General features: G+C 42.2%; 1 protein-coding gene across 6 annotated transcripts in view; it reads left to right on the forward strand.

Annotated features, from left to right (window-relative positions):
• DENND1A (DENN domain containing 1A) overlaps window positions 1–12758 on the forward strand; it is a 465276-nt gene that overhangs the window by 246558 nt on the left and 205960 nt on the right. For all 6 annotated transcript variants that reach the window (XM_036329707.1, XM_036329706.1, XM_036329703.1 and 3 more), the window contains one exon: window positions 11915–12015. In XM_036329707.1, the coding sequence (XP_036185600.1) occupies window positions 11915–12015 (101 nt within the window). The remainder of the gene's footprint in view (window positions 1–11914; window positions 12016–12758) is intronic.

Here is a 12758-nt window from a genome sequence, read left to right on the forward strand (position 1 = left end):
AAGATTGGTATGTTTTATTTACGTGGTTTTTCTCTGGTTTTTAAATGTGAATACAATTAAATGCTTTTGAACTATGTTCTTCATTTAATTATGTGTAGCTGGAATTAAGAACCTTGAGATGTTCTACAGACTAATATATAGAGTATAAACAGTTTAATTGGTGATATTTTAATTTGCTTGTAACTTCAACCAACCATGGTCTCCCTTCTAGTTATTACCTCCTCTCCTGCCTCTTCTCCCACTGCTTCAACAAGCATTGAGTGTTTTGGACTTCAGATTGCTAGTAATTCGCAAATGCTAATCCATGGGTTAGTTGTGATAGAATCACCCTAAGACTTGTTAAAAATTTAGGTACTTGGACACCACCTCCAGACATTCTGGTTCAAAAGGTTTATCATTGAACCACAGAATGTCTATTTCTTAAGGTTCCCCAAATTTTTGGTACCAGATTCAGAAACAGTGAATAGACAGTTCTCTAAGACAAAAGAAAAAAAAAAGATATTTATTCTTTCCTTATTGTTATTTTTCATCATTAGACTCATTTTCATTTTGAGACTACATAAGGGAGCCTGTTTGAGTTTGTTTAGAAGACATGAGTACAGACCCACATTAAAAAAAAATTCTTTGTTTCCATAATTTTCTTTGGGAGAGCTTTGATTTTGGGATTGCCTAGTCTAGAACAGGACAGAGCTAAAAAATAAATAAATAACCTATTTAAGCTCTCAGGAATGTTGGATGCTGATGCAATCCACCACTGTAACTTTGGGTACATGGGTATAGACTAGAGAGGTGATGTTTCTACTTTGCCATTGCATTGAGAACATGACAGAGAATCTTGTTTATTATTTACTAGAGGCCTGGTGCACGAAATTCGTGTACCAGGGGGTGGGGGGTTGGTCCCTCAGCCTGGCCTGCACCCTCTCCAATCGGGACCCCTTGGGGGTTGTCCCACTGCCGGTTTAGTCGGACATCCTTCTCACAATCCGGGACTGCTGGCTCCTAACCGCTCTCCTGTCTGCCTGCCTGATAGCCCCTAACCACCTCTGCCTGCTGACCTGATTCCCCTAACTGCTCCCCTGCCAACCTGATCGCCCCTAACTGCCCTCCCCTGCTGGCCTGATCACCCCTAACCACTGCTGCCCTGCTGTGTGGGTCCTAGGCGCAGGTATCTGGCTCCCTCCTACCTCCTGTTAGAGTCTGGGGTGCGCTGCGGGACCCAGAGTCAAGTCCCTGCCCACCCATGTGTGCCTCAAAATCACGCAAGACCCAAACCCAGCCAGCCCCACCCCCATTGGGCAAGACCCAGCCCCGGCCGGCCCCAGCCCCATCAAGCCCCGCCGGCGCGTCACGTCCCCAACCAGCACCAGGTGGGGATGCAGCATCAGTCACATCCCTGGCTGGTGCTGGGCGGGGACTCAGCCTCCTGCTGATTGGTCATTATGTCGTGAGGGCATGATGACCATTTGAATATTAGCCTTTTATTATAGACTAGAGGCCCGGTGCACAAAAATTTGTGCACTCGGGGCGGGGGGAGGGGAGGTGTCCCTCAGCCCAGCCTGTGCCCTCTCACAGTCTGGGACCCCTCAGGGGATGACCACTTGCTGGCTTAGGCCTGCTCACCAGGGGATTGGGCCTAAGATGGCAATCAGACATCCTTCTGGCAGTCCGGCAGCCCTCGGGGGATGTCCACTTGCCAGCAGGGAGCAGACCTAAGCTGCAGTCAGACATCCTTAGCGCTGCTGAGGAGGCAGGAGAGGCTCCCACCACCACCACTGTACTGGCAGCCATCAGCCTGGCTTGTGGCTGATCAGAGCTCCTCCATGTGGGAGCTCACTGACCACCAGAGGGCAGCTCCTGCATTGAGCGTCTACCTCTTGGTGGTCAGTGTGTGTCATAGTGACCAGTCATTCCCAGTCTTTCTGCTGTTAGGGTCAGTTTGCATATTACCCTTTTACTATATTGGATAGAGGCCTGGTGCATGGGTGGGGGGCGGCTGGTTTGCCCTGAATGGTGTCCCGGATCAGGGTGGGGGTCCCACTTGGGTGCCTGGTCAGCCTGGGTGAGGGGCTGATGGCTGTTTTTAGGCTGCCGCACCCCCTTCAGGGTGGGGGTCCCCACTAGCGTGCCTGGCCAGCCTGGATAAGGGACTTATGGCTGTTTTCAGGCTGCCGCACCCCCTTCAGGGTGGGGGTCCCCACTGGGGTGCCTGGTCAGCCTGGATGAGGGGCTGATGGCTGTTTTCAGGCTGCCCACACCCCCTTCAGGGTGGGGGTCCCCACTGTGGTGCATGGCCAGCCTGGATGAGGGGCAGAGGGCTGTTTTCAGGCTGGCCACACCCCCTTTAGGGTGGGCGTCCCACTGGGGTGCCTGGCCAGTCTGGATGAGGGGCTGAGGGCTGTTTTCAGGCAGGCCAAGCCTGCAACTGAAGCTCCCAGTCTCTCCTTTTTTCTTTTTCTTTTTTATTCTGGGATTTCTTTTTTATTCAGTTACCTTCTGTAATTGAAACTTTGTTGCAGCAATTTTTGGTTGGCAGTTAATTTTCATATCACCTTGATTAGCCAATGGGAAGCGTAGCGGAGGTATGGTTAATTACCATGTTTGTCTATTATCAGATAGGATTATTCAATTTGTGAAATAAATTATATATTCTTTAGATTATAGAACTCAGCTTATTTTTTATATGTCTCTTATGAATCACATCTCTACCAAAAAACACTAATGGGTAATATTCAACTCACTGATATACCTTAATATACTTGAAAAGCTCTAAATGGCACCCACATTTTCAGTCACCTCTGTGGATTTCATTAAAGAAATTTGAACACCTACTATGTGTTAAGTCAACAAGAACAAGGACTCCTTTTTCCTCTGGTTTCTGAAGGCTGAAAGGTTGGTCATTTTGGTGAGCGAAGGTAGTGGGATGTGAGGTTAGGCCAAGCAGTCAGGGGTTGGTACAGATCTTATGAAAATTCACATTTTTTTCTCTTCTGCTCTCTTGATAGCTATGTAGTCTACCAGCTCGATGATTCAGACAGCCTGTAGGTGTTATCTTTTTCCAAGATAAAGGACAGCAGGGCTGTAGGAGAGGGCACCAAGCTTGAAGCCATGATGGTTTTGTTCAGTTCCTACCATTGTACTTAATCCTCCCCATGTTATTCACAGCCTCTCAGCCTTGGGCAACTTACCTGACCTCTCTGAGTCTCTGCCCTCTTCTGTAAAAATGGCAATAGTATTAATACCCTTCTCACAGTTGTTGAAAGGATTCGATGGTCATAGATATTGTAGCATATACCAGTAGCCCACTCCTGGGCACATGCTAATCATTCAGTAAATGCTGACTCTGAATCTCACCTTTGAGGGACAGTGAACCCTGATTTGACTTTCAGAAGCAAGGAGGACATAGAGATCCTGGAAGAGGTCTGAAGATGTAATTAGTCTAATTGGTGATGGTAGATGGTGAATGAATCCAAGCAACAGAGGATAGTCATGGCAACTCAAAAGAGGCTTTCTGTATCCACCCACTTCTCATTAGTCACATAGTCATTGACTAACTTATCATTTCTTGTTCAGGTCTCCACAGTCATCATTACTTAGCACTAGAATGGCCTTAAGAAGCTGCTCTGTTTTCTTGACCCACTATTACCACCTGACCCAGCCTCCCAGGGAGGAGGACTGACAGCTTCTGGTTTTCATCCTTCCAGGCTCTGCTCTGATGCCTCTCCCCTCGCCCCTCTCCCCTCCTCTTCCCTCCCCCTCTCCCTCTCCCTTCTCCCTTCCTCTCCCCTTTCCCCTCCCCCTCTCCCCCTCCCCTCTCCCCTCCCCCCCTCTCCCCTCTCCCCCTTCCCTTGCCCCTCTCCCCAGCCCCTCTCCCCCCTCCCCTCGCCCCTCGCCCCTCTCCCCTCCTCTTCCTTCTTCCCCTCTCCCCTCTCCCCTCCTTTCCCCTCTCCCCTCTCCCCTCTCCCTTCTCTCCTCTCCCTCTCTCCTCTCTCCTCTTCCCTCTTCCCTCTCCCCCTCGCCTCTCCTCTCCCATCTCCTCCCCGCTTCTCCCTCCTCCTCCTCCTATTCCTCCTCCTCCTTCTTCCTCTCTCTCTCTCTCTCTCTCTCTCTCTCTCTCTCTCTCTCTCTCTCTCTCTCTCTCTCTCTCTCCCTCCCCACCTGCCCCCCCTCCAATTCTTGCCCCAGGCAGAAGTAATAATTCCTCCTTTATATGCCAACACACTTGCACCTCTATTATTATAACACCTCTTTCATAATGCTTTTGTGTTGAAGTTGATTGTTTGAGGTCGTGGCATGTACACATAGTGGATACTCACTTAATTGTCAGATTATAGCGCAGAGGCAGTCTCCTGTGAACTAAGAGCAGTTTCTGGAGCTAGTCTCTCCAGGTTCATATCCTAGTTCTACCACTAGTTCTGTGACCCAAGGTTCCTAAATGCCAAGCACAAGGTACTTGGCATTTAGGATCCTTGGTTTCCTCATCTGTAAAATGGGGATAATAATGCTACCTGCCTTATAGGATTGTGAAGGTTGAATGAGTTAACTATATATGAAGTACTTAGAACAGTGCTTGGCAGATGGTAAATGCTGAATTAAGTGGTCATGATGGAGGCTGTATTGTAACTTTAATCTTTCTAAGTTTACTATCACTTTCTAAGGTTGGATTTGGCCGACAAAACTCTACCAAGAGATTCTTTTTCTTTGCCTGTGTCTTTAAATCTAATAACTCCTACCACCTGAAAGTTCCTTAGTTTCTTCTCTGTATGGATACCTGACAGATGGGTACTCATATTCAGTTATTTTAAAAAATGTGATTCATTAAAGCAATAGTGTAAATTAGCTAAACATAAATTATGATTTTAGAATATTTTCAAAAAATATATAAATACCCACTTGACTAGACTTGAGGCGGCAAATAGATTTCTTCTTGAGTGCCTACTTGGATCCACTGCCAATGGTGACATGTTTGGAGAGACCCTCAGCCCATGTCCTGACACCACATCGGTTTGTAATGTCTGTCACAGGCACAGGATGGAGGAGGGCAGAACCTTGCTGCCCCTGTATTTAAATGACATGTTGGCAATCCCAGTGTGGCCTTGCCTTTTCCTTTTTCATCTTAAAGAAAAGTGTGCACTTTTCTCACTCATGTGCTGCGGCTCATTGACTCTGTAGTTTCCCATACTGTTGTTTCTGCCTCGGCTTTGGTAGTGAAGGCTTTTCTCTGGCAGTTTTAGTTGCTTTGAGGTTTTGAAGTGTCAAATCTTGGCATGAAAGCTTCTTTTCCTGGTTAATAACTTAGCTCTAATTACTCTACTCGTTGGTTCTTTAGAAAGGGGGGCGGGAGAAGTGATTGAGTAGGCAGGTGATTGCCTGGGAAAGCTTCCTTTTGACTGGATGATCTTGCTGTTAGAGGAAGACATTCAACTCTTCCCCATGTTGTTGTGTTGGTTTGGGGGTGTATTTTTTCCCCCTTACCTTTCTCCAGATAGTGGAGAAGCAAGACGTAGGATACATTCCACCCAACTGTAGGAAAAAAAAAAAAACTTGAAGAAAGACTGCTCTTCCTCCACAACCAAAAGTAAAAATAAAAATGAAGAAGCATTACATTTTTACTTCCAAGAAAAGTAGGACAGTCTTTGCTCTTTTCCTTCTTTCCACTCCCATGTCCAGCTTCTGTCTAGACTAACTGAAGGGCTTTGATTCTGAGGCTAAGTTTTCTTTTTGCTAAAGCATCTTAGTTTCTTAAAAGCCACCTCTACCCTCTCAAAATGTAGTAAACACAATCTGAATGTAGCTGAATCATTTGTAATTAAAGGTTTTTCTCATACCCTTGGAAGGGGTGAGTAGGTTAACATTCAGAGTCCCTGTAGATTTTACTTAAAATTCATCGCTGAGGGTTTAACATTTGAGAATAAGTAAACAAACAAACAAACAAAACACACACACACACACACACACAAAAAAAAAAAAAAAAAACCACAACACTGTTTAATCGTGGCACCATTTATTTCCTGATGACTACAAAGATAGTTTATAATGACGTAAAAGAATGTAGTTCTCAAATTAAGAAAGCCGACTTCCACAAGACATTTTATACAGCTGTTCTACATAGGATGATTCTTGTTTGAAATTAGTAGACTTAAAAATGACCCATCTTTAAATATAATAATCTGGTATTCTTTCTATACTGTTAGTTTTATCAATTTCCTGATGTTTGGGTTCAGAGGAGACTTTCCAATACATCTAATTCGATGAAGCAGATGTCAGTTTGATATTTTAACATCTTGAGTTCTAAGATGTGAGTGACTGTGACCATCTGATTTTTTTCTTCTGTCAGATTTTGGAACTTGGAATTTCAATACCTTTTAGAAATTTACAGCTCCTAGTTGTGATCTATTAAGCAATTGCAATTTGTTAAAGTGTCTGGTAATCTTGCCTACCATTCTTCATGATGTCCAGCTAGAGGCATTCTAACATTCCCCAAACATTTACTCAGCACCTGCTCTGTGTCAAGCTTAGTAAGAGATAAGGAGAGGAATCAAATGTGTGCTCTGGCCCCGAGGAGCTCACATCTTTAGTCTCATGCCCCTGGTCTCCTAAACTCACCTACCTCTGAGGCCTCAGAGTGTCAGAGGCCCAGCGCAGAGGGTTGTTGTGCCCTCCACACTCAGGTGATGGAGATAGAGGGCTGAGAGGTGATGGCTCCTAGAGAGCACATGAATTCCAAGTGGGCCTTACAGCTACAGAGATGAGAAAGCAAGACCAGCTTTGAGACATTCCCTGTTTTACTAACATTTAGTCAGTAGAGCTGACAGTGAGCTGGGGCAGAGGAGGCACATATTTCACATCAAAGGACAGCGATTCCTCTAGGTCATAAGTTGTCAAAGCTGGAAGGGGGCAGAGGGATCATGTAGTGCAGCCTCTTATTTTCCACAGAGGGGAAATTGAGACCCAAGAGAGGAAGTGGCTTACTCAGATCAGAAAAGAGAATTAGTGGAAACTCCATGCAAGTATGTGAAAGGGAACATGACGGAAACTCAGACTTTCAAGCGGGTGCACCAAATTAGTGTTTAAACCATCCCTTTGACAATCATTACGTCGTTGTCTAGAATTTCCTATGGATTAAAGATACTATACCACCTTAGTTAAATGTAACTAATCTCCAGAAAAATTGTCAGATCTGTGTTTGTTTTTAAAATGTTTATTTTCTGTTAATCGGTATTTTGCCCTAGACTTTCGTTTATCGCACAGCAAGGCAAATGCATTTCTACCTAATTTGGCCGTGCTGACAGGAACAGTATCTCATCTAGTTCAGAATCCTCAGCACAGTGTATGGGCACAGGGTAGGTACTTGAAACATAAATTTATGCATTGTGGAAACACAGTGGCCATTCTAATCTGACAGGCTTGGTTGTGAGTCCCAGTTCTGTCACTAGCTATGCGGCCTTGGGCCATATTTCACCTCTGAGACTGTTTCCTTATCTGTGAAATGTGGTGATGAGGGTGTATGTATGTAAACACACACACACACACACACACACACACACTCCTTTAAAATAATACTTTGCAAGATTCTAAATTCCCAACGTGGTGCCTGGCACATAGACTGTTGGGATTTGGTTTTTGTTGTTGTTGTTTTGTGGGGGAAGGGGGTGATTCTTACTTTTATTCTGTGTTAAATTTCAGAGCTACCATTGGGATCTAAGAATGTGACAATCTAGGCATTATCTCTGAGAAATACCTTAAACTCTTAAACAAACAAACAAAAATGTGTCTGTGATTTTTTTTTGTCATTGATCACTCCTCATTCATGTCCTATCCCCACTGCCTTCTCCCTTTTTTTCCTTTGCCTCGAAGAAAATTAATGAAGCCGTATAGAAAGCTCCAAGATAGAAGTGACCTTGTGCATCTTTAATTGAGGACAGAATTTGCTAAAAGTGCCTCCAAAAACCCACTAGTGGTTTACTTTACAGTCTGTGTCCTGGCTAGACTGGCTATTGGCTGTATAATTTGTCTAGTTTTGTCTGGAGTCTTAGACTATTCAGCTGCTTCAGGGCAAAATCTTTTGGGGTATCATTAAATGGGATTGATAATTGGCTTCTGATGAATATTCATTGTGACTAATGACTTTGGGCAAATTTTACACATACTATCTTTCTATTCTCCCACTGAGTGAGAGTTTGATAGGATCATTTTCTTCAACTTACACTTCAATTAAAATATTCACAATACCCCTTTGTTGATTACTATCTAAATTGTATACTTTCATTACTTTTTAATGTTGTATTCTGTAAGAAATGAACATAGGCCTTTAGGATCCTTATTTTTAAAAATAGGGTTGGGTTTAGAGTTATTTTTCAAATAAGTGGCTAATGATAATTTACAAGACTTATATGTTATTTCTGATTAAGCATAGATATATCGTAAAACTTTTCTTGTGGTCAACTCGGCCACTTTTCCTAAGTAACGGTACACATTGTTTGTGCTATTTAGTATTTGGTAAAAGAGCCCAACAATTCCCCACCCCCTTTTTTTTTTCTTAATCAGATGGGTAAATGCATTTTATTCCAATTGCAGAGACTTGGCCCTTAGAAAAACCCCAATGAAAATGATGATCAAATACTTTAAAAGTGTGTTTTTCATGAGAGATAAGATATTTTAAAATCTTGGCATCCAGCTTGGCAGGGGCCTTTTTTTTTTTTTTTTTTTTCTTTTTTCTTTTTTTTTTTTCCTTTTTGAGGTTAAGGAGACATGAAAAGAACATTGTATGAAGATAAGATCTCTGCCATTTTACCACTTGAAATAGGCTTTAGACTCAAACCAATTTAAGCTAAAAAGAGGCTGGTAATCAAGTTCTGTTTCAACCAGGAACATTCTATTGAATGACTTTTTCAAAGAGAACTCCAAATGAATTATGTGATGATAACTTACATTTGTGTGGCACCTTGTAGGTTTTAAAGTGCTTTTATTTCTCTGATGTGTTGTAGAGTTATATTATGGAATGAATGGATGAATGAATTCATTAACTTGATTTTCCAAGAAATGGCATATCTTGTGTCTAAGCTTACTGGCATTGTTTTGGAATTTGAGTCATATACCCCACTCTGTGACATTCATGAAAATATTGGTCCAATACTATTAAAAGCCAAGCCATGAACTATCTTTAGTCAGGGGCATGTCAAAAGAATAGGGAGAACTATTCTAAGTAGAACTATTTTTTATTTATTCAGAAAGATTGCATTAGCTGGCACTTACATATATGTTGTACCATCGAGACCATGGAGAGGAAAAGAGAGACAGACAAGTCTTTCTGTACTTTACAATGAGAGGACACACATGCAGTTATAGCCCATTGATAGCGGGGTGTGTGCCCAGGAGAGCCGTGTGAGGAAGGTAGCACTTGGAGGAGTTTGCTCTGGGCACAAATTCAGGCCAGTTTAGAGGACAGGTGGAAAGAGAGAAAGAAGGAAAGGGAGTACATAATGCCTCCTACATCTGCAAGAGCTTTATTCCAAGGATAAACTTGGAGAAGGCAGGAGAGACTATGGCTGGAGATGCTGCTCTACATGTAGACTGGGAACTGGTGGAGACATGCCTGTTTCAGGTGTGTCCCAAGAACTTCCGAGTAGGGTGTTACACGACCGGACCTGCACTTTTTATGTAAGAGTACTTTGGCAGCTAAAGGGTGGGCAGAAAGAGCTGGGGCCCAAGGCCAGTGTCACCCCCACAGCTTGACTTCAGGGTGAAATCAAAATAAAATTGGTTCATTTTCTACACTTTCAACACCCGCAAAAATTCTCATCTCTTCTAAAGCTGAAGAGATTAGTTATGTATAATATGACAGACAGCTTCCTTTATATGGAAGCATATTAAAATGGGTTGAGAAGGCTGGGTTAAACCTACAAGCCTTGATGTGTCACTGGGAAAAGCTCTATAGAGCTTGCAGGACCAGCTCCTGTTCATGACATGTACCTGGTTTAAAGAACAGTGTCTGGAGCAGCGGTTCTCAACCTGTGGGTCGCGACCCCTGAAAATACACCCTGCATATCAGATATTTACATTACGATTCATAACAGGAGCAAAATTACAGTTATGAAGTAGCAACAAAAATAATTTTATGGTTGGGGTCACCACAACATGAGGAACAGTATTAAAGGGTCGCGGCATTAGGAAGGTGGAGAACCACTGGGACTCTGGAGGAAAGGGGTGGGGAAAGGGTGGGGGTGGGGAGTAGCAGCCCGGATTTAATACACAGCTCTCACAACTATGAAACATCAGCAGACTATCCCATTTAAAGCTGTTCGTGTTACACTAACCTCTGGCATTCTTTTAACCGGGCCTTGGCACGTCACTCTTTCGCCACGTAAATGTCCTTCTGTCAACAAAGGCCAGTTAATAGCTTCCAAAAGAAGCAAAGGCCTCATGGGAACAGGTTTCCCAGAAACCAAAGAAACAAGACAGAGAGAAGCATGTGTTGTTGGCTTTTGTCACTTCATAGCCATATCTCCCAAGGTGTTGGTTTTTTCCTTGTTTCACTGTATTGAATCTTGTAACAATTTTATTCCATTATATCTTTGTTTCCAAAAATTTAATTATATCAAGTACTGATTGTATGATGTGTCTAGCTCTTAAGAAAAAAAGGAATATGAAACGGGCATGTCAAAACAATAGGGAGAGGAAGGATTAGTCAGTTAACAGTGCTGGGGCAATTGATTAACTATGTGGAAAAAATAAATTCTCACCTCAGTCCTTAAACCTAAATTCATTCCAGATGGATTAAAGTTAAATGCTGAGGAAAGATTTGGGGGACTTTCTTAGTATAAAAGCAGTGGAAACCATCATGAAGGAAGAGATTTGTCTATGTATTAACTTAAACCTTCTCTTCACCCCCAAAAATTCAAAGAAAATTAAATAAGGATAAAGTCTTTTTTTCCAAAACATTGCAAAGGATTTAGTGTCCTTTGCATATGTACCATTTCTTGCAAATCAATTTTTAAGAATACTAGTACTCATTAGAAAAAGTGGCCTAGGAATAGGAAACAGACAATTTACCTAAAAATATAGTCAAGAAATATATGACAAGATGTTCAGCCTCAGTCATTTCTCAAAACAGAGGAATAAAAAAAAAAATCAAGATAGATACAGTTTAAAGCTAACTTGAGTCCAATTCTTAGTGCTGGTGAGGTATAAGGGGACACTGTAGCACAGGGCTGGGCGAGTGTAAAGAGCTTCCATCCTTCATCTGTTTATTATGTGAATGCATTTACTATGTTTACATTTTTATATTTATTAAGTGCCTTAACATATTTATAACTTTTGTCTCTGAATTCTACATCTAGGAACCAGATATAAAAATTATTGACCTGATCTGATTATATAACTTAATGGTAGAAGAGTGATTAAATATAGTATAGGGAATTTATTGAGTGGTGTTAAAAGATATGTTTTGTAAGAGTATTTAAAGATATGGGAAAATGCCAGGAAATAATGTTGACCTGAAGAAAAAAGAACATACTGGCAAACACACACACACACACACACACACACACACACACACACACACAAAACACTGTAGTTACAATAATCCTAATTTTATTAGAAAAGGAAATACAAGTGCATATGTATGTAATACCCCAAAATGTTAAGTTATTTTCAGATGGTGAAGACTTTTGTTTCCTTTTATCCCTTCTTCCATTTTCTAAATTTTCTATGGTCATTGTGCATTAGCTTCATAATCAGGGAAAAAATAGATTGTTTTTTTGAAAAGCAGGCTCTTATTAAATTTGAATTAGGGTGATTGAGTTAATTTATTTTAAATACTTTGAGAAGTATGTATTTAATTTTATTGCTCCACTCCAATAGGACAGTGTCTCACTTTGACTGCTATTTCTGAGCCTCTGATGTGCTTCTCTTGCAGTTGACAGCCTGCATCCACGGGTCTGCCGCCATGCTCTACCCCATGTTCTGGCAGCACGTGTACATCCCCGTCCTGCCACCACACCTGCTGGACTACTGCTGGTAAGCCGCTGCTTTCCCCACCTCTGCTTTCCTTCTCCAGGAACTGGCATGGAAGTTAGATCTGTAACTTGTAATGCAGTTGATGACTCTAAATGAAAAATATTAGCTTCAAAAATGACATGCGTTTTAGACCACATGATTGCATGGCCCTTCTGTTTCCAAACAGCTTTCATATATGTCATGGTGTTCTTAATAGTTCAAGTGAGTAGATAATACTTTTCCCATTTCTTAATTTGGGGAAACCAAAGCACCAAGTAGTTCTATGATTTTTTTTTTTCCCAAGACAAATTGGAAACTGGTGACAAGAACAGTTGAGATCCCCAAAGTCTTCAAGTTTCAGCCATGTCCTGGCACATTCTGTAAGACTTGCTCTCAACTGTGGTTTGGAAGCACAAGCCAGACTTCAAATCCTCGAAGTTTTTTTGATGGGAATTTACGTGTTCACTGAACTGTGTTTCAGTGGGAGGCAGGCAGGCTTTAAAGTCAGCTCTTCCACCTTGGGCAAGTCACTTGGCTTAAGACTTTGTTTCCTCATCTGCAAAATGAAGTTGTTCTATGCTTAATTATATAAAGATGAAATGATATAACAGATGAAGGGACACCATGAAGAAAAGCTGGCTCATGGTGGGTGCTCAAGTGTGTTTCTGAAGGAGCCTTGTCATCACCACTATCTTGTCTCCAATTGATCACCAAGAAGACTGATTCAGATCCATTTTCCTTCTGAACAATTTCTCCAGGGTAAT

This window comes from Myotis myotis, unplaced genomic scaffold, assembly GCF_014108235.1.
Source record: "Myotis myotis isolate mMyoMyo1 unplaced genomic scaffold, mMyoMyo1.p scaffold_m19_p_12, whole genome shotgun sequence".
Classification (NCBI taxonomy): Eukaryota; Metazoa; Chordata; class Mammalia; order Chiroptera; family Vespertilionidae; genus Myotis; species Myotis myotis.